The following is a 20,142-nucleotide window of genomic DNA, read 5'->3' as shown; positions in this document are numbered from 1 at the left end:
ATCTTTTAAAATTCAAAATATGTCATCCTCATCAGACTCCTCGAAGTATTGCATGGGTTTTTTGAGACGTCCAGGCCTTGTTCGGGGGGCAGCCACTATGGGACTGTCTGCATCAGCAGCTAAATCCACAGAATAGCTATCATCGTCTTCCACCTTGGATTTCTAGAGGAAAAACACAGGCGAGAAAAGAGTATAATTTAGAAATGAGTAAAAACAGGCTCAGCATAAAATTCAGCTGCCACTGGTAAGGCTGCTGTTCATGCCGACTAGACCAAACCTACAGCCTGGGATAAGCCCACGGGCTGCACCTCCCTCCCAACCCATCACCTTTGCTATCCCAAGAAGTCCGTCACACAGGACGTTCTTCCAGAAGAAACCCAAAGAAACCCTGTAACACACACTACGGTCCCCTTCCCAGCCCTCAAAGGTCTTGTATCCCCCCAAAACAACATGATAAAACCACAAAAGCTCGGCTATGACGCGCGGCAGAGCACAGACCTTAGCTGCAACTGATTTGGAAGGTTTCGAGCCAAAATCTGAATCCGAATCGGAAAAGCTTGGGCATCTTTTGGTAACTTTCCGCCCCTTGGTCTGGCCAGGCTTCTTGGGAGCCACCGTTGCAGCATTAGGATCTAAGGATTCCTCCTTCGCTGTCGTCTTGCTGGATTTTGGAGCAGCTTTTTTCTTGGTTAGGATATCCATGATGGATGGCTGGTTACCTGAAATAGAACTCGTCATCTGAACCTGTGTTTTGCTACGATTTCCTCATTCACAGACCTTACCTCCAACCCAAACACAGCTCTGCAGGACACGGGGAGGTCATCGCACAGGTGACCTCATTTTGCACCACGAATTTCTATAGAGATAGCTATTTACCAAGATTACTAGAAATGAACTTACTGATCTGCTTCATTTGCTATGTTTAAGAAGATGAATTAAAACATACTCTAAGCAATTTACAGACTATTTCAGACTGAAAAGTTCTGAAAACCCAAGGCCATGTAACCAATCTCATGCCTTGAAAACGTCAGAATAGGGAACAAATCTACCACCTATACTAAACAGTTTGTTTTTTGAGTTCTTTCTTAACTACAGTTTTATGTGGTTTTGTCAGATTCCTGAAGTCTCTCTCCAAACTAAACTGAAATGAAAAAAAAAAAAACATTTCTGAGCCATAATAAGTTTTCCCCGAACTCAGAAGTGGAAAAAGTGGAAAAAACTATTTTGCTGTAAAGTTAACATACTTCCTTACTGCTGGAATTGATAATGCATAGTGAGAGAATAAGTAAGACCAGCTAAGCAGCTTTCGAAGTTTGACAAAGACTGGGTTGTCAGGGTTAAGAAAACCTGGGTCAAATGCCTTAGACTTATCAGTCCAAATCAGCACTAAACACATCAATCTGTCCCACAGAATCTTCTCTTCTTCCCCAAAAGTCACACCAGGGGATGTTGACTGCAACACTGAAATTCCATTCAGATGAGCTTTGCCACGTATTATAGCATTATAGGAGGTATTCCCTTTTCTGCTCCCAAATTAAAATTCACTCCCTTAAATAAGGTCTCAGATGAACTAGAACAAGATATGTTCTGAAACAAGCTTCCTAAAACATAACAACAATTAAATGGTCTTTGCCACAAACTTCATATCTTGTCTGAATTTCAAACTCAAGTTATTCAAGCTTCTAAATATCTAGCAAAAACATTCAGATTTCGTTTCCCTCAGGATCATCATCATCATCATCTAAAAGCAGTCTTCAAATGACTTTATAAAACTTAAAAACGAGCTTTGCCTTACCCTTTGGGGCACTGGCCTTGGCTGCAGCAGGTTTTTTAGGTGCTGCTTTTCCACGAGGTGCAGAGACAGAAGGAGCTGTAGGAGCTTGGCTCCCGTTTTTGTCCTCAACATCTTTGACTTGGACTGAGCAAAGAAAGTGGAAAGCAAGTAGGAAATCATCACTCATTCTATCCGTCTATAAATATCAGAACCGCACATAATTTTGAGCAACTTATAAAATGTAGAACCACTATCAAAACTGGATTAATCACAAATCAGATAAAAGTCAGGAAGTGAAACAGGCATGCACCCCCCCATCAAGGTTTCCTTGCAAGATGTCCCTTTACAACTGTAACAACTGTCCTTGTCAGTGTTAAGCACGGATCACAAAGCCCAGCTCACTGTCATGGAGTTTTAGGAAAAACCTATGAGGTTTAGGTCTTATCCTTACCAGGGAGAACACTTTGCACAGTTTGTGGGGGCTTGGAAGCCTTGGCTTCTTTTTCAGTAGTTTTCCTAGAATACAAAATCCCAAGTATTTTTTTCAGCTTCTGATGCACTAAGCAGTTGCAAAGAGTTTGAAAAAACATTTCTATTTAATACTAAAACACAGCGGACAATTTATTTCCGGCGACTATGTGGAGAAATACTCACTTGGGAGCAACTTTGGGCTTTGGAGCAGGTTTTTCTTTCAAGTTTGCATCTGAATCAAAGCTGTCTTCACTCTTCTGCTGAAATTCAGATCCTTCATCTGAGTCAGCAAGGTCTTCATCTGAGTCTGAATTGATCATGGGCTTGATTTTGGCTAATGAAGTTAACAGAGACACACGCAGGTCAGTTCCCTTTTCAATATTTCAGCTGTTTATTAAAACAAACATGCAAATAAAAAAAACAGACACTGAGAGTAAAAGTGAGAAGGCTCCAACTCACAGATGTGTTCAGGGCTCACTTACCAACAACACAGTCAACTTGCTAACATAGAGTATGTAAAGCCAATAACCTTATTTCTCTGGTTATTCACTTCTGTTTTTTTTTTTCCTCGATAGATCACTGAAAATCTGTTCACACGGTAGAAGTTGCTACTTATAGTAAAACAGATAAGCTGTTTACAAATGATTTCTGGTTGAGATTTCAGAGTAGGGAGCTAACTGGTCTGTCTGATTTTCTCCTCCACAGACTGTTCCTCTTTTGCATTTGTGTCATCACTCACCTGCTGCCTGGCGAACCACTCTCTCTCTTGGAGGAGCCACTTCAATAATATCAGTCTCTGAATCAGACTCTGAGTCAGACCAAGGGTTTCGTTTCTTCATTTTCTTTACTGGTTTAAATGGTAAAGTGGCCTGTCGCTTAGTACCTGAAAAATAACAGGAGGCAAGATGCATCAGCAATTGCATTCCACACGCATTTCGAGCTCAGCAGTCCAAGCTCAACTTAGGACACATCACTAAATTCAGAGTTCTCTTTTAAGCATTGAAGGGAATTAGTAATCATGCCTCCCGTTTGACAGTTTTTCAGGATCATTTGGTATATTTCTCATCTAGTTTCCAAACATACTGATCCCAGATGTCACTCGCCACATCAGGAAGTGGTCAGATAACCAAATTTACAGCGTTCCCCCTCATTTTCCATTGATGGAATAACACATAAAAACCATTTACCTCTCTCAGTATTAAGCTTTCGTGCTAATCTTTGTTTAAGGCTTGAAGACTCTTTATCTCCAGACAAGTTTCCTTCTTGATTCTCGTCAGATTCATTTTTTTCATTCTGCAGATACAAACAGAAATCAGATAGTGAGCTGGTTAACACAAACAGCAGAAAAGCAAATAGGGAGCAACACAGAAGATTGCTGTGTGGAGGATGCCGAATTGAACAGAGTGGGTTAAAAATAACAGTGTATGTTACATGGAAAAACTGTTTGATGGAAACCTTTGCAGAAAAAGAGCACAATGTCTGGCTTACAGGTCAGAACAGGTGAGGGGATATTATAATTTACTAGATTCCAAATGTCTGAATGGTATAATTTCAAATAGCCTTTAAAAAAGTTACATCTTTATTTCCTTAATATCAAGAACAATAATGGCATTAAGTGACTAAAAGCATTACTGGAAATGTTCTAAAGAACTGAATTTATTAGCACTACTTCCTGCCTGGTAGAGGATTTATAAAATCCCCAGGACACCTGGAAAAAAAGCCTGCATGAATCTGCTTTTTCATTTCTGATTTTTCCAACCCATCTCTATGCCACAGTGACACATATCCTTGCCAAAAGAAGATTGTACCCTAAGCTATTCTCCTGTTGACATTAGTGATTCTGCTCTCCTTTATGTTGAGAAATATTCATTTCCAGCTCTCCCATGTCCTAAGATTTCCTCCCAGGAAAGAGAATAAAGCTGCTTCATTAGGACAGCTTCTACCACCCAGAATTATCAGTTCTTTAGGGTTGTCTGATTTAAAAAGGATGTAATGAAAGATGAAGTGTTTGGAAGGTTTGCGTTTTATTTTGTTTTACCTTCTTCCTTTTAGTCCTCTTCTCCGCCTCTGCCTTCATCTCTGCAGTTATCCGAGGCACAACCCTCTCGCCGTGAGGCGATGGCATTACTTCTGCCAGTTGCATCTTCTTCACCTTTGGTTTCCCTCCTTTTGCTTTTAAAGGTTTGCTGGTGAACCCTGCCATCTCATCTTGAAGTTGTCTGGCTTCCACTGCCTGCAGAGATGAGTGTAAAACACAGTTGAGAACACAGAAGAAATATATTACTGGAAAAAAAACCCCACCATCATAATCCTTGCAGCCAATCACTCTAAACTTGCTGAGTGACTTCCAGAAACATTTAATGAAACCTCCCAGGCTGTTACAGATTTGCACACTTTCAAGGAATGATTCAAAATCAAAGGTACAATTTAGTTACGTGGGGAAGAACAGACATGAACAGTGACTAGTACTAGTAAACAGACACCTGCCCACAATTTAGTTCTGTTCAGTAAAGACCAGGTCCTCCCTCCTCATCACTGTCAGTGTCCAGAAAGCTTTGAACTAGATCTCATACTGTTTCTCACTACCTGTCTTTTCTTAGCCAGCTTAAAACTTCTCCTCACTACTCAGACTCCTATTAAGAGTCTCATTCCAAGAGCCACCTTAGTGGTTTGACTCTCTGCCCCAGAGCAACAGTAATCTTATCCAACCTAGGAAGATGAAGAAAGCTTTCAGTTCTCCTAAAAGAGTGTAATTCATACAAGACATTCAAGCTATAATCTTTAGTTTCTTCATGACAGCAAAAAAGCCAATAAAGTGCTGGTAGAGAAGACTACAAGCCCAGGGAGAAAGTCATGTGCACTGAACATTTACATACATCAAGTTCTTCGACGAAGGCAGCAAGATCTTCCTTCCACAGATCAGAGGAACTCTTGCGCTTAAGGTTTTCCAGCTCCTTTTCCTAAATCAAATTATAGTTTAAATTATTAGTCATGTATTTTAATCTAGTATCTTAAATACTTTTATAGAAAAAGGAAAAAAAACACCAACATACTTTGTTATCTCTCTGCTTACAGAGCTCATCTTTCTTTTCTTTAGTCAGATACCAGAGGGGCATGTTCAGTAGATAGTTGAAGTCTGGTCCAGCAGTTGGAGCTGATTCTTTGTCACTGTCAGCCTCCTCCTCTTCTTCTTCTTCCTGAACGTGGATTTAAAACAAACGTTGTCAGCAAATGTACCTACCAACAATACTGGGGCTTCGGATCAAGGCTGGATTATGTCACAGGAGTCACATATACTTGTGGTGTCCTAGGCTTTTCTAGGACAACTCAGAGATGAAATTATGCTTCTGAAAGCTTCAGCGGTTGTCACATAGGGGACTCCATCTGCAAAAACAGCTCCCCAAGACTTTTGCTGTGCTTTCTGTGGCTTCTCAAATAGAATGTCAGATTTCAGAATAAGTCTTAATGGTCCAAACTTTCCCCAGGCTACTTAAAACACTCACAACCCTTCTAGCAGCTGAGACTCACAGCATGAACAAAGTCTTTAAGAAACAGGAGTGGTAGAAATGCTGTGGTAGAAGTTTCAGAAGGATTCAATCCCAAGCAGACTCAAAAATGAAAACTAGGTCTTAATATAAGCTGAAAAGATACTGAATTTTTACTGATTTTATGTCTCCTACTACAGACCTACCAACACTCATGCTTTTCAGTCCTACAAATGAGAAAGCAACTTCCCACAAATCCTGAAAGCTTAGAGAAATACGGGTCACATAGTAGCTATTCAGAGAGGGTGGCTGAAGTATTACCTTGTTTTGAGATTCCTTCCAAGCCTTCACTGGATCAGATTCATACCCTCTCTGAATAAGGACTTGAATCAGCTCCTTCTTGGGCTTGTTTTCTGTAAACAGATGTTTCAGTTTTGTCATTTACTGGCTAGTACAATCACTGTTAGGAAAGACTGATGAACATGTCAGAGCACTTTAAATACTGGTCTCCTCCATTTCTATGCATGTATTTCCTCTACCTTAAGCAGGCTTTGAATTTGGAGAAAAAGTAACAGATTTTGTGAGAATAGATAGCCAGGTGGGGGCAAAACCCTTCCAATACCACTCATGGAAAGATTTTGCCATAAGCTTGCACCTTACTAGACATCACCTGGGCAAAATACACGACAAATATCCCAACCAATGGGTGTTTCTCAGTTCTGAGTTTGCTACTTTTTAAGACAGCAAAAGCAACCAACCATGAGAAACAAATAGGAATGAAAATACATCTATCAGTCTTCCAACAGCTTAGTAAATTAAAAAAAAAAAAAAACTTGAAAATGAATTTCAAGGAATTATTTCTCTTTCTGAGAGAAGTCAAACAGACACAGACGTTAGGATCATTGGGCTGTCTTTGGATGCAAACCACCAAATGTCTTATGAGACTTTGTCTTGCTCTGTCCTTAATGAACGCAAGTGAAATACAGGCTGCCTTTTAGACTGAGGTGGAAAAGTTGATTGAAACGTTGGAATGCTGGGAACAAAGATCTGTTTCTTTTTCTAGCTCATGATTCTCATAGGTTGCTAACTTGAGTATCTTTAAATCTGAAGCCCCAATCCACAAGGAGGACAATTTGAACATTTTGCAGAGGTTCAAAAACATAACATGGGAGAGAGATGGATTCTTAAGAATTACGCATTTAAACGGAAAATATCCCTTTAAAATCCTATCAATACTTAACTTTTATTTCTATTGAGTCAAAAAGATAGAAATCTATGCTAAACTATTTTAAAAGATATTTATATTCTCAAAATAGTGTCATAGAGCCTTCCTGCTGTGTTTAAGTGTTCTAATTAAGGTGTGCATAATGCCCTATAGAGCAAGGATATTTTGTGAAGCATTTTCCTCTTACATGTCACTAGAGCAGAAAGATAAACCCTGGTGTGGCCTGGTAGAAGCCAGGTTGGGGCTGAGGGGCTGCTGACAGAATTGAAAGGAGCACCTGGTTATTCTCTCCCTTTCCTAAGCCATGCAGGGGGAAAAAAAATACATACCAATCACAATTTTGCCATCTATTTTCTCCAAGATGAAACGAGCCTGGTTGCTCAGTTTTGCACAGTCAGCACCTAGCATTCCAATTAGCCATTCTTTCCTCAAACTGTAATATCGGAGCCTGAGATCAAAGAACTCTTTTAGAATATCCTGGGGAGACTCGTACTTCTTGAGAAAGCCGACATGGTCAAAAAGAACCTTCGCAAAAGAACATAGAAGCGTTATGATCACACAACTCATTTTTCAAAAAACATTGAAAATTAAGAACAAAACTCACAGATGAGGTAGTACAGTTGACTTTATCATCTAACATAGTGTCACCTCAAAAATAACTCGAGTTTGCAAGCAGCAAAGATGATTTTAGAATTTCAAGCTTCTTGGAGACAGTAGGTCTAGGGTTACTTGAATCTTAACATTTTACATTGGATAAGCACCTAGCAAATTTTATAATGTCAAGATGCAGATATCCAATGTCAACATCACTGTCACGATAAGGGTATCCATGGACTGTGTGACTTCAGATTGCTACTACTCGCGATGGCAAAGCCAGACTGCTTTGTGGCTATATCCAAACCTGTCTCTTTTAAAGGTGTATTTGGGAAGCTGACTTAAAATCAGTAACAGCACAAAATACAAATGAGTATGTTACTTCACATGAGAATTTTTGTTCCAGTCAACGATTTCAGCTGTCCATGCTGTATGAAAAGTATTTGAGAAGAACATCAGACTTCCAGTTAAAACAAGAACTTTCTTGCAGCAAATCTGTTACCTACCATGGAGTTGCATGTTAAATTTGTTTGGAGTTTGAAGACCTTATGCAGTCCCACTGCTTTAGCTTCAGCTAGTTTTTCTTCACTCATCTTCACTATAAACTTCACCGTGGTGTCTGTGTGATATTCTTTATAGTCTACGATTAGTGGGGGTGTCTTCTCAGTACCATTTAACATTGGCTCCAGAACTTGCTCTTTGTAAGTCTGAGAAAAGAATCCAAGTCAGACCCATGTTTTCCAAGGAAACGAAAGCTCCCAAGCATCAATCATCACATTTTGCTTTATAGGACAAGCTATGCATTCATAGGGGAAATTTAGCATTTATTACCTGTGTCCACGTTCTGACGGGCAGCTCAGAGATCTCAATGGTTGTAGAATCAAGGATAGACACTTCACCACTTATCACATACTGATTAGGTCCCAGCTCATCTATTGTGCCTTTGAAATTCTTGTAGCTAGGGAGCTAAGCAGAAAAGAAAGTGAATTCAAAGTTCATGTAAATACTAGAAGCATCAAATGCTCCAGACATTGACTAAACAGACTAATGAACTAATAATGATGAACAGACTAGTCATACGCTGAACAGACTAATGAACAAGGCCTTCTTTTTGTTAATATTAAAATACACATATTCACCATCGGCAAGGGTTCTTCTCCATCCATCAGACGACGAATATTATTCACCACTTCTCTGATATCAAAGTTGGGGATCTTACAGGACCAGCCAGTGCCAATCCCTTCTGCCCCATTTATGAGCACCATTGGGATGATGGGAATATACCATTCCGGCTCCACACGCTGATTGTCGTCATACAGAAACCTCAGGACGTTGTCATCCATTGGTGGGAACACCAACCGTGCTAGAGGGCTAGAATCGAAAAGAAAATGTAACCCCAAATTCGTGTTACAGAACAGTGACCACGATGCAAAAAGATCCTTCAAAACCAGAAAAAAAAAAAAAAAACCCAAGTAGGGAATATTCTTATCAACCAGCCTGAGCCATACAGCTTGGATTTCTATGTTGCCAATCCAGGCTTCTGGAGGAACAGGCAAAATAGAGGTGCCTTAAGCATTGTAATCAAACTCTACAGGTTCTTTTGACTATATGGGACCCTATGCTCTTACTGTAATTATGTAAATCAGATACTTATTGTCTGGGAAGATTATAATCTTCTATATTCTTTATCCCTTTGTTTTTTGCTCTCACTTCCATTTGCTCTGATACTCCCTTCTGTTCTGTGGGAAGGCAACAGCGAAGTTCACACACCTGAACCAAGAACCCAAACAGCACTTGAATATTCAGAGTAGCAATGATTTAAGTTGAGCTTTAAAGGGGAAAATAAATTTTTCATTTCAAGTACTATCAGATGAAGCCTTGTAACGTGCTAAGAATATTAAAGTTGGTAATAATGACCTGAGCATTGTAAAGATGTATCGAGGGCTGGCAGAGTCTTTCCCACCATGCAGCCTTGTACCAAACTGCCCAATAGGCTGTAGCAAGTTGAGGTTATTGCTGCCCACAAAGTTCTGAGCTAAGTTAATGATAGTCATCATCAAGGATGCCTGCAATAAAGGAAGGTTCACAAAATTAAAAGTAGAAGTCACACCAAGAAGAAAACTGTGATATGAAGGATAAGCTCATAAAGCACTGGAGAAAACTCTCACTGAAAGTCTATTTCCCTATTACTACCTAAAACATGAAATTCACTGGACTATTGACAGAAAGAGTAAATGTACTGGGCTCCTTTTGGTCAATACAGTAAATATGGAGTTCACAGGGAAACATCTAACCCTGAGTTAGAAGCACCTTAAGTGTTGAGACAATCAAAGATTTAAAAAGCACAGTGAGAATCGACTCTTACTTCACCATGATGGTATGAGGACATCTCAGCTACAGAACCAGCCAACTGAGCAACCTTCACCTCCCGCTTATCGTTTCTCTTGAAACACGTGAAGAGAACTTTTCTTTGACCTGGTTTCAAACCTGTATGAAAACAAACAAACAAACAAACAAAAAAAAATGTGATTTTGCAATGACTACATAAAATGTTTCACTTAGCTTCTGCTTTCTAGAAGCTCTAAAAACTACATATTCACCTGGAGGGGCAAACAATACCATGAGATTTAGGTGTTCGCATTCACATGCTAAAAAAAGGACACTTGGCCTAAAGATTTATAAAAACAACGACGACACGAAAAATATTGACCCTGAAAACTCAGGTTACCCTGATTCGGATGATACGACATGCAGGCATCCATTTATAGACACTAACTTGAAATTGCTTACCATCAACCAGAGATGGGATTGATCTTTCATTGTCAGCGTTTGAGAAGAGGACTAGCTCCTTGTTGATGAAGTCATTGTATGTCAGCCAATTGCTATTTTTCCCATAGAGGTAGTCCTAAGAAAAAGACGTTTAAGAGTGTCTTAATTTTAACAAGGTCTAATCTGTGTGTTAGCTTATACGTGTCTGGTGTCACTGAAAATGTAAGTTCCTTAAAAGAATAGCTAAACACAAGCTCAAATGCTGGTATTCTCAACATGGAAAAATGAAACATTGCTTCCCACAGAAAAGGCCTCTTTTATAGAGAAATTACATTTTACTTCATGCAGTCCTGTTTAAATGAGCATTTCCTTCTTGATAAAGCAATTTGAAAGAGTTAAAAATCAAATCAGTCACTAGACAACTGACACTAAGACTGCACTAATGAGATGACAGAAGAGGTTGCTTTGCAAAATCTTGAAACATTATTAACTGTCCCATGATCTGGTGACTGACTCACAGACCCTAAGCCATGTGCAGCTCTACCCTGCCAGAATGAAACCGAGAACAGCCCCACGGAGTGACAGAAAACCAGATTCCTTCATATATTTAAACCTTTTACCTCTGACAGGCCATGCAGCTTCCGTTGTCTTCTGTCTTCCATGAAATTAGTTAGCCACTCCTTTCGCTCTTCTACCTTCTTCTTGCTAAAGGCCTATACATTACATAAATGAAAGTAACTCAGTTCAAGGAGATGCTATAGTGTGCCCTACTCAATAAATTAAGAGGAAAGCACAGAGAAATGTTTTAAACCTGGGAATAACACGCAAAACAGGTTGGCTTAGCAGCCTAACAAGTGCAGTAACAGGTTACTGGAGCTAGAAGTATTAAAGTCAAAAGCATAAACTCTTAACTTTATGAATCTTTTACAGAGTAAAAGAAGATCAAAGCAAATTCCACTGTTAATGTGAACACCTTGGGAAAAATCTTGGTTTGGACATTGGCTACTAACTCAGAATACTTAAGAATCAACATCTACTTTAGGTAAAGTAGTTCACTGAAGCAAGAGATGTTTTAATCACTGGTAGATCATTTTACAAGAAAATAGTAAGAAAATCTGGAGGAGAAAGGGTGTGCAGGGTCTGCCTTAGAGAAAATTGCATAACATGCTGAAAAATGTTAAAGGAATATTCACCATTATGTCTGAAAATGTCAATAGGTTTGTAGTGATTAGTTTGTTCTGAGCTATATTTAAAAGCCATGATCAAAAGGGTGCTCTTGGCCTGAGGTCTGTGGACAGATTCGCTTCTACCAGGTAGAGAAAAGCTGTAGCCTTGGTAACAACGAGATTGTCTCAAGCCCAAAGGCCTCTAAGAGCCTTTTAAGAGAAAATACACAGCACTAAACAGCGGAATACCAAAGGTAGTAAGTCAGCAATTAAATCAAGTATTCTTAGGTACCAGGGTGATCGCAGCATCATCCTCAGGACCAGAATATTTGAAGCCAATTCGATGTCTTGCCATATCTGCAAAGTATTCTTTAGCCTCCTTCGATGTGCTGGTACCCAAACCTGCAGAGACGACACAAGTTCAACCTAATCACTCCTGGCTCAAATTAAGCTGCAGTTTAAAAAAAATGTTTTGTTGCATCTAGTTTTTGTGTCACATGTGAAATGTTAAAAACAGTGTGATTTATTGAAAACTTGAAATTACTAAAAAATAAGAGCTATCACAAGAAGTTCAAGAATTAAGGCAAGCAAGCAGTTACATGCTGTATTTTTTAATTTTGCTTGAGACTTCCATAGATACCTGTAACTACTAACTGCAAATTGCAAAAGACTCCTCAACATCTAGCTGTTGTTCTGCAGCTGGCAACTTGCTTATCAGGATTAAACAATTCTGGAATAAGTACTTAGCTCATCTGGTCCAAAGCCTTTGTGCAGGGGGGCCTAACGCTGAATTTAGTCTCTGAATGAAATGGCTACTTGGATCACTTAACTCCACCCTATTACGTTTTCTACAGACCTTTATAGTACTTGATTTTCCATGAATTATGATTTTGTGTATTGTTTTTCCATTCTTCAAATTCAGGAATGCTGTAGAATGGTATTTCTTCTTTGTTTTTGGAGACCTGTAATGAATGAGTATTGTGCTTGTGAAAGGAGAGGCAGATGTGGATCAACTAAGCCTACTCGTGCACCTTACCATAAACTCAGTCCTTACCTTTATGATGGGAGTAATAAATTCCTCCAAAAAGTTATGTCTTAGAAGAGATGGCCAGTTATGATGGATGAAGTTAATCAGCAAACCTTTGATATGAGAACCATCTTGATCCTGAATGTTTTGAAGAAGGCATATTTTAAACAGGGACACGATGGAAAGTGACAATTGACAATTGCTAGCTTAATAGCAAATGATGATAACAAGCCCTACTGACTTCCTCTTCCAAAGATGTGACCATACAAGTCATAGCTCTGTTTTGTGATTGAAAATTTAAGACCACCCACTAAAAAATTAGAACACTAAAAACAGATGAATACAGAGAATTAGCTGCAACATAAAGGTAGTATCATCTTTGCCTTGTATAGTCGTGCTTTTCTTTCTTTTTTTTTTTTTTTCCTTCCCTCTCCCAATTTTGAATTTTAGATTTTAGTGAACTTGACCTGATCTGTCATAATCATAATCTTTCCATAGCGAAGACTCTTTAAAGATTCGTGATCTTCATAGTTCTTTTTATATTGTAGGCCCACAATCTTGATGAGGTTGTTGATTTCAGCATTTTCCATAATCTAGAAAAGATCACACAGAATAAAAACTTATCTGCCAGAGAAACTGTAGCTCAAAAAATAATATAAAACGATCCACTGCAACTACCTCCTTTATTGTGCTTAGTCTTGCCATCATTCTTTTCTTGTTTAGAAACTGATTATTTCTAAACTGAAGTCTAACACTTATTCTAAGTCATTCCATACATTTTGTAGTCCACAACACAAATGTCAAAAAAAAGCAGGGTATAGGACTTGGTCAATATTCCTACTCAATCAGCAGGGCATGCAAAAGGCAGGGACAGCTTCACATATCTGAGATACTATTACTAAAAGTTACAGTATTCCAAGGTGTCTAGCTGTACTGGCTTGGTTAGAACATATTGCATAACACAAAGGACAATATGTCTTCTAATAGATAAACTATAACGATCCAACTTACCTGTTTATGAGAAGCTTCTCGAACATTGAGTATTTTCCCACGAAGAGGAAATACTCCATATTTGTCTCTACCAACCACTCCCAGACCAGAAACAGCCAGTGTTTTGGCTGAGTCTCCCTCGGTCAGAATAAGTGTACAGTCTATGGAATTTTTGCTGCCTAGAAAAAAAGTATTTTTTCTAATTAAGAAACACAGTCAGAATGTGCATGTTCCCAAACCAAATGAAAATAAATATCTTCTAACACAAGTTTTGGTGAACCACATGTGGAACTGACTGCAAACTGAGGATAAGCTATAAGTATAGAACATTCTCACTTTCTTTAGGATGTGATTCGCTTATTTGTCTAGCACTGTTTACATTTTTTTTTTGTGTGTGTGTGTGTGTATTTTTTTTTTTTTTAATGAGTTGACTACAAAGAATATAAAGCTTACCAGCATCATTGGCATCATCCAGCTTAGGAACACCCTTAATCTTGGTGTGTTTCACAGCAGAACATTTTTTATTCAGCTGGGTCTGAGCTTTAAATTTTACCCAGTTTAAGATACTTTCAACAATACCACAGCCAACTGCCTGCAACACAAGAGACTCGATTGTGGAAAAAAAACCTTAACTATGACATAATTTTAGAGCATATACATCTTTTTACACTGACATTAGTTCATAAATAGTATATTTGCCACATTAAGCATAAGATGCAACTTTATAGACATCTATAGCTGAAATCACTGGCTGCCAGTACTTACACCCTTGATAAACTTTTCACTCAGTTTACACGTTGAGCCAAAGTTTTTTGCCTGTAGAGTCATGTTCTCCTTTGTCTGAGAGTCAAAGGTCGGGTTTTCTATCAAAGCATTCACAAAAATCCACATGTGGTTCTTCACCTGCAGTCAAACATAGGCATCATTACCGACTAAACAAGCTCATCTCACAGTGCCCTTGGACATCTGCATATCAAAATCACACTGAAAGGAGAACTAATTCAATTATCACTTCTTTTGAATTTTTCTAAATTTCTAATTAAACAAAAAGGCAGAACTTAGGACAGCTAGTGGACATTCATGAACAATACTACCATGTTTGAGAATGGTAAGAAATCAGCAGTTGTCCTTCAAAAGAGGTATCATCTGTTATTTATGGTGTTCTAATTACAAAATACAACAGCTATGATTGTTAATTGACTTAAAACGGAAAATGGAAGGCTTCTATAAATGTAATACATATATAAAGTGTACTAATTGTAATAGAAATATTATTATTAGTTAGACTATTGCAATAATTCATTAAGTTGCAGTACAATATGCAATAATGCTAGAGGTAAGTTTTCTACTAGGGAAACTGAGTTTGTACCTGAAAAGGCTTCACTCCAACTCCGTTTTTGTTCTTCTTTTTCACAACTTCAATGAGTTTAGTCACAATCTGGTCAGCTACGTAATCAACATGCCTGCCACCCTACAGCAAAAAAAGAACCAGAGATCTTGAGGTGATTCTATTAAAGGCATGAACGTTTTTCAGAATAAGTTTGCACCTTAAGCAATTACTTATTTTTCACTAACAAACATTTGAAAATACCTAAGAATACTGATAATGAAGAATTAGCTTGACTAAACAAGGTAAAGAAGAGTTACCTTTGTGGTAGCGATGCTGTTGACAAAACTAACTTGCTGGAAGCCTTTTTCACTTAAAGTCAAACACACCTCCCAGCGCGAGTTTGGTTCCTCGTGGATAACCTTAAGAGTATTACCAGTTTCATCTACTTTGTCCTTTATGTAGAGGTCCACATAGCTACGAAATCCCTTCACCTACACACAGATAAAAGCAGAGAATCTCTTTACAACAGTGTCAGTAAATACCATAAAGAACCACTCATGCAAAATTTCATTTCACCATATGTAATGATATAAATTGCTTGAACAAAATCTCGTTTAAATAACATGAGAACTCCAGGAATTATTTCCTTTAAATGCTCACTTACAGGCAATCTCTTTCCATTTAGGAAAACTTTGACATCCTTCGTGGATCCAGCAATATCATATGCTCTTCGAGACATTAGAGCTACAATGTCTTTATCCAGTATTGTCATTTTAAACTTTGATAGATCAGGTTGGAAAGTGATACATGTGTAATCTTCTCCATCAAAATATTTCAGTTTCATTTCTCCAGCCTTTCCCATGTTGTCTGTCCAGGTCTGGAAAAAAGGAATTATGTATTACATGCCTAACAAGGATCAATAACTAGCTTAAATTTTAAAAACAGACAGCCAATTTACAAGTTTTAAATATTCTGACTTGTTTGAAAACCTCAAGTATAATCTTGCTGAAATGAGAAAACAGAAATATATAAGGTGCACATACCTGTTTAAATAATTTTTTGTATTCACGGCACGCAGTTTCTACTGTAAATTTTGTGCTGAATATGTTGCACAGTTTGGCTCCATAACCATTTCGACCACCTGGAATTGTAAGGCACAGAGCTGTGTTGTTACATTTGCTCAAAACTATCTAAAATAATTCCAGACTAACAAGAATTCAGTCACTTCAGCACACAGTTCAACTCACTATAAATGATGATATCCTATAAACCTAGTACATGTCTATAAACTCACATTTAATTGGAATGAGTGTTGAAATGGAATTCCTCCTGCTCTCTGCGATTGTACCACTTTTATTGCACAGAAATTTTAGCACGTATTTTGGAGATTTCCCTACCTGTGACTTTCTTTTCATCATCATCATAGTTGCTTGATGTTAATAGCTGTCCAAAAATGAGAGCAGGCACGTAGACCTTTTCCACTTTGTGTTCAACAACTGGAATACCTTTCCCGTTGTTCCATACGCTGATTGTGTTATTCTCTCTGGAGGAAAAGAAAGAGCATCTTAAAGGCTGGAAATGACTGAGCTATGAAATAAATAAGTCTCTGTGAGGAGGCCACCATTTTATTAAAAGCAAATTTCAGCTAGTGCAGAACCAGCCAGCAGAGGGTGGACAAGTCAAAAAATTTCTTCAGCTTCAGATCTGCAAATGCCATCTATAACACGGACAATTATGCGTGAAAATTATGCTCAGTAACACAATAAAAAGGATGCAAAGGGGAAAATGACCACAATGGAAATGACAAAGAAATGTGAAAGCAGCGGTTTCACAAGTCAACACTCTAAGAAACCAAGAGACCTAAGCAAGAGAAAGGCTTTTGTAACTAGTTAATGAGGCTACGTAAGTTTGCAGCTGAGGAGCTCCAGGAATTACATTTGGTCTAACTTGACTGGGCCTCTCCAGAAAACTCTCTAAAGTCTAAGTGCAGCCTCACAGGACAGTGTCTAAAGAAGAAGATCTAAGACATGCGAGCTGGGAAGGCAGTGAACAGAAAAAATGAAGTAAAACTTACGGATCAATTGTAATTTTAATGCATGACATAGCTTTATCCCTCTGCTTGTTGTCTGCAGCATTGACTGGAACGGAAAGACAGTTATTTTTAGCATACGACATTCTCAAAAATTTAAGTATGAAGTACTTTCAGCAGAATGAATACACAAATTGAAGATAAGATACTACTAATAATCATCCTGGTTTGCAAAGATTTTGCAGGCTATAGAGATGAGCACTATAGGACAATACAAACGGGAGAATCTGGGCTAAAATAAATTGGTCTTAGAACATACAATGCCACCATGCCATCCCTTACACATCCAATAGCCAAAAACAGCTTAAAACAAACTTGCTCATCACTGACCCAACAGATATCTCACAGCTCACCTAGAATCTCATCAAAGATTTTGTACAAGCCAGGCACATAGGTCACATCTCTGCAGTTCAGGCCCACATCTTCATCATAAACCCACATTTGCTGAAAAGAAAGTAAAAAAAAAAAACAAAAACCCATAAATCCCTAAGTATTTTGCAGATCTCCTACATGTTACATCCCAGCTGTCACTGTGCAAGGTGAGGGCACCACGCACAGGTCCCCAGTTGCTGGGGACCCCAGCAAACGGGTCCCCAGTTTGCTGGGGGTCATGGTGGTGACTTCCCCGCACGCTGGGTGCTGCTTGGCCCCGTGTCCCTGCCGCCCCGGCCTCTGCGCACCTGGGTCACCAGCTCCACGGAGCCGATGTAGGTGTCGGGCCGGAGCAGGATGTGCTCCAGCTGTGTCTTCTTCTGGTAGATCCGCTCCACCGAGAGCCGCTTCTTGGCGCCGTCGCCCTTGGGCACCCGCGGGTTCTCATCCAGGGGCTGCGCGGGGAGGGAGAAGAGGGCGTGAAGGGAGGGGGCACCGGCCACCAGGGCAAGGGACAGAGCGGGGGGACCCCGAGATGGTACCAGGGAGATGGGGCAGGGTCCCCAGAGGTGACATGAGGGGGTGGGGGTGCTGAGAGGGATTGAGGGGGATTTGAGGGGTAGATCAGAGGGGAATTGAGTGCGGGGATCAGAGCGGGATCTGAAGGGAATTGGTTGAGCAACTGAAGAGAGCTGAGGGGAATTTGAGGGAGGATCAGAGGGGGATCTGAGGGGATTGAGGTGGGGGGATCTGAAGGGAACTGAGGGGGATCTGGGAGTGGATCAGAGAGGGATCTGAAGGGAACTGAGGGGAATTTGAGGGAGGATCAGAGGGGGATCTGAGGGGATTGAGGTGGGGGGATCTGAAGGGAACTGAGGGGGATCTGAAGGGAACTGAGGGTGTCAGAGAGGGGATCTGAAGGGAATAAAGGGGAGGTTGCGAGATGGATCAGGGAAAATTGTGGGAGGTTCACAAGGTGATCTGAAGGGGTTTGAGGGGGCATCTGAAGGGAACTGGGGGAGATTTAAGGGGATCAGGGAGGAATCTGACGAAATCTGAGGGGCCCGGGGGATCCTGCAGCCCGCTGGGGCGGAGGGGGGAGACGCACGCGGAGGGGGGACGAGGGCTCGTCGATCTCCATGGCGGCGCTGGCGGCGGCGGCGCGGGCGGCGATGGCGGCGCCTTCCTCGGCCCGGGCGCGGTTCAAACCTCCGCTCAGCCCGCCGAAACCGCCCGCCAATCGCCGCTGGGAGGCGGGACACGGCCCGCACCCGCCCACCGCCCCTCGCCACTCACAGGCCGCCCCGCTCGTTCAAACCAGCCACTCCGGCCCCGACAGGGGCGGGCTTCGTTCAAAACTCGCCACTCACGAGGGACATCTGTGTGACGGGCAGCTATCTAGGCCAATCGAGGAGCAAAAGGTGGGGGGGAGGTGGCGGAGAGGCCGCGTCCCCGGCGCTCGCCGCTCGGGCCGCGGTTGCCCGGGTGACGGGCCCGGAACCGGCGCGCGGGGGGTGTCGGGCTCGGGACCGAGGCCGGTTCCGCCGGAAGCGGTGGTCGTAGTGGGACACACTGGGCTGGCCTTGGGGATACTGGGACACACTGGGACACACTGGGACACACTGGGACACACTGGGCTGGCCTTGGGGATACTGGGACACACTGGGACACACTGGGCTGGCCTTGGGGATACTGGGACACTCTGGGACACCCTGGGCTGTCCCTGGGGACACTGGGGCACACTGGGACACACTGGGCTGGCCTTGGACCCACTGGGACACACTGGGACACACTGGGCTGGCCTTGGGGACACTGGGGCACACTGGGACACCCTGGACTGTCCCTGGGGACACTGGGATACACTGGGCTGGCCTTGGGAATACTGGGACACACTGGGACACATGGGGCAGCCTTGGGGACACGGGGCACCCCGAGGAAGTCTTGGGACACACTGGGACATACTGGGACACACTGGGCTGGTCTTGGGGGATACTGGGACACACTGGGACACATGGGGCAGCCTTGGGGACACACTGAGGAAGTCTTGGGACACCCTGGGACACACTGGGCTGGCTTTGGGGATACCGGGACACACTGGGACACCCTGGGCTGTCCCTGGGGACACTGGGGCACACTGGGACACACTGGGCTGGCCTTGGGGATACTGGGACATGCTGGGACACACTGGGACACACTGGGCTGGCCTTGGGGACACTGGGACACCCTGGCACACCTTGGGCAGCCGGTTACCCCACTTGTGCGGGGACACGTCGGGCTGGCCTCGGGCACACGTCAGGACACTGGACAACTGGTGAAGTCGCCAAGGGAATACACCGGGACCGTGTGGACTGGCCCTGGGACACACCGGGCAGGTCATGGGGACGTCCTGGAGCATGGCGGGCAGCCCTGGGGACACACCGGGCCAGCCCTGGGGGATGCTGAGGACGCAGGCACCTGGGCACACACACACACACACACACATATATATATATATATATGAATGTGCATGTATATATACACCGCACCCCCATCCCCGGTGTATCAAATACACACATACGTTCCCGGCTGCGCCTGTCCCGCCGCCACCAATCCCAGAGCCTTTATTCCCAAGTTTATTTCGAGGGCTGCCCATGGCCGGAGCGGGCCGTGGCCGGGGCGCCGCGGGCGCCGCTCCGCGCGTCACCACATGTGCCGGTAGGGAAAGGCCACCTCCACGCAGAGCACGGCCAGCAGCTCGGAGCAGTTGTGGCGCTGGGCGGCGCCGAGGAAGCCGTCGGCGCCCAGGGGCACGGCCAGGCCCTGGGCCGCCACGCCGCGTCGCCAGCCGTGGCAGTGGCGCCCGCCGCGCGC

The 20,142-nt window shown here is 42.1% G+C and overlaps 1 protein-coding gene across 1 annotated transcript in view; it reads right to left on the bottom strand.

Annotated features, from left to right (window-relative positions):
* The window catches only part of TOP2A (DNA topoisomerase II alpha), a 21,008-nt gene continuing 866 nt past the window's right edge, over nt 1-20,142 (bottom strand). The window contains exons 3-38 of the mRNA XM_026041386.1: nt 19,526-19,646; nt 18,401-18,538; nt 17,601-17,747; nt 17,274-17,364; nt 16,906-16,969; nt 16,229-16,374; nt 15,875-15,972; nt 15,496-15,708; nt 15,149-15,322; nt 14,871-14,972; nt 14,267-14,404; nt 13,955-14,093; nt 13,523-13,680; nt 12,979-13,104; nt 12,539-12,649; nt 12,341-12,446; nt 11,777-11,886; nt 10,939-11,031; nt 10,340-10,454; nt 9,915-10,036; nt 9,467-9,615; nt 8,689-8,920; nt 8,381-8,515; nt 8,056-8,256; nt 7,285-7,480; nt 6,052-6,143; nt 5,299-5,442; nt 5,122-5,205; nt 4,284-4,478; nt 3,433-3,538; nt 2,985-3,128; nt 2,429-2,579; nt 2,226-2,290; nt 1,796-1,918; nt 499-719; nt 1-162 (exon numbers count right to left, since the gene is read on the bottom strand). Of these exons, the coding sequence (XP_025897171.1) occupies nt 13-162; nt 499-719; nt 1,796-1,918; nt 2,226-2,290; nt 2,429-2,579; nt 2,985-3,128; nt 3,433-3,538; nt 4,284-4,478; nt 5,122-5,205; nt 5,299-5,442; nt 6,052-6,143; nt 7,285-7,480; nt 8,056-8,256; nt 8,381-8,515; nt 8,689-8,920; nt 9,467-9,615; nt 9,915-10,036; nt 10,340-10,454; nt 10,939-11,031; nt 11,777-11,886; nt 12,341-12,446; nt 12,539-12,649; nt 12,979-13,104; nt 13,523-13,680; nt 13,955-14,093; nt 14,267-14,404; nt 14,871-14,972; nt 15,149-15,322; nt 15,496-15,708; nt 15,875-15,972; nt 16,229-16,374; nt 16,906-16,969; nt 17,274-17,364; nt 17,601-17,747; nt 18,401-18,538; nt 19,526-19,646 (4,900 nt within the window). The 3' untranslated portion in view covers nt 1-12. The remainder of the gene's footprint in view (nt 163-498; nt 720-1,795; nt 1,919-2,225; nt 2,291-2,428; nt 2,580-2,984; nt 3,129-3,432; nt 3,539-4,283; nt 4,479-5,121; nt 5,206-5,298; nt 5,443-6,051; nt 6,144-7,284; nt 7,481-8,055; nt 8,257-8,380; nt 8,516-8,688; nt 8,921-9,466; nt 9,616-9,914; nt 10,037-10,339; nt 10,455-10,938; nt 11,032-11,776; nt 11,887-12,340; nt 12,447-12,538; nt 12,650-12,978; nt 13,105-13,522; nt 13,681-13,954; nt 14,094-14,266; nt 14,405-14,870; nt 14,973-15,148; nt 15,323-15,495; nt 15,709-15,874; nt 15,973-16,228; nt 16,375-16,905; nt 16,970-17,273; nt 17,365-17,600; nt 17,748-18,400; nt 18,539-19,525; nt 19,647-20,142) is intronic.

The sequence above is a fragment of the Nothoprocta perdicaria genome, unplaced genomic scaffold, assembly GCF_003342845.1.
Source record: "Nothoprocta perdicaria isolate Ctin4 unplaced genomic scaffold, notPer1 scaffold_283, whole genome shotgun sequence".
Taxonomy (NCBI): Eukaryota; Metazoa; Chordata; class Aves; order Tinamiformes; family Tinamidae; genus Nothoprocta; species Nothoprocta perdicaria.
Note: the sequence above shows the minus strand (reverse complement) of the source record. Positions and strands in the feature narration are given on the sequence as shown.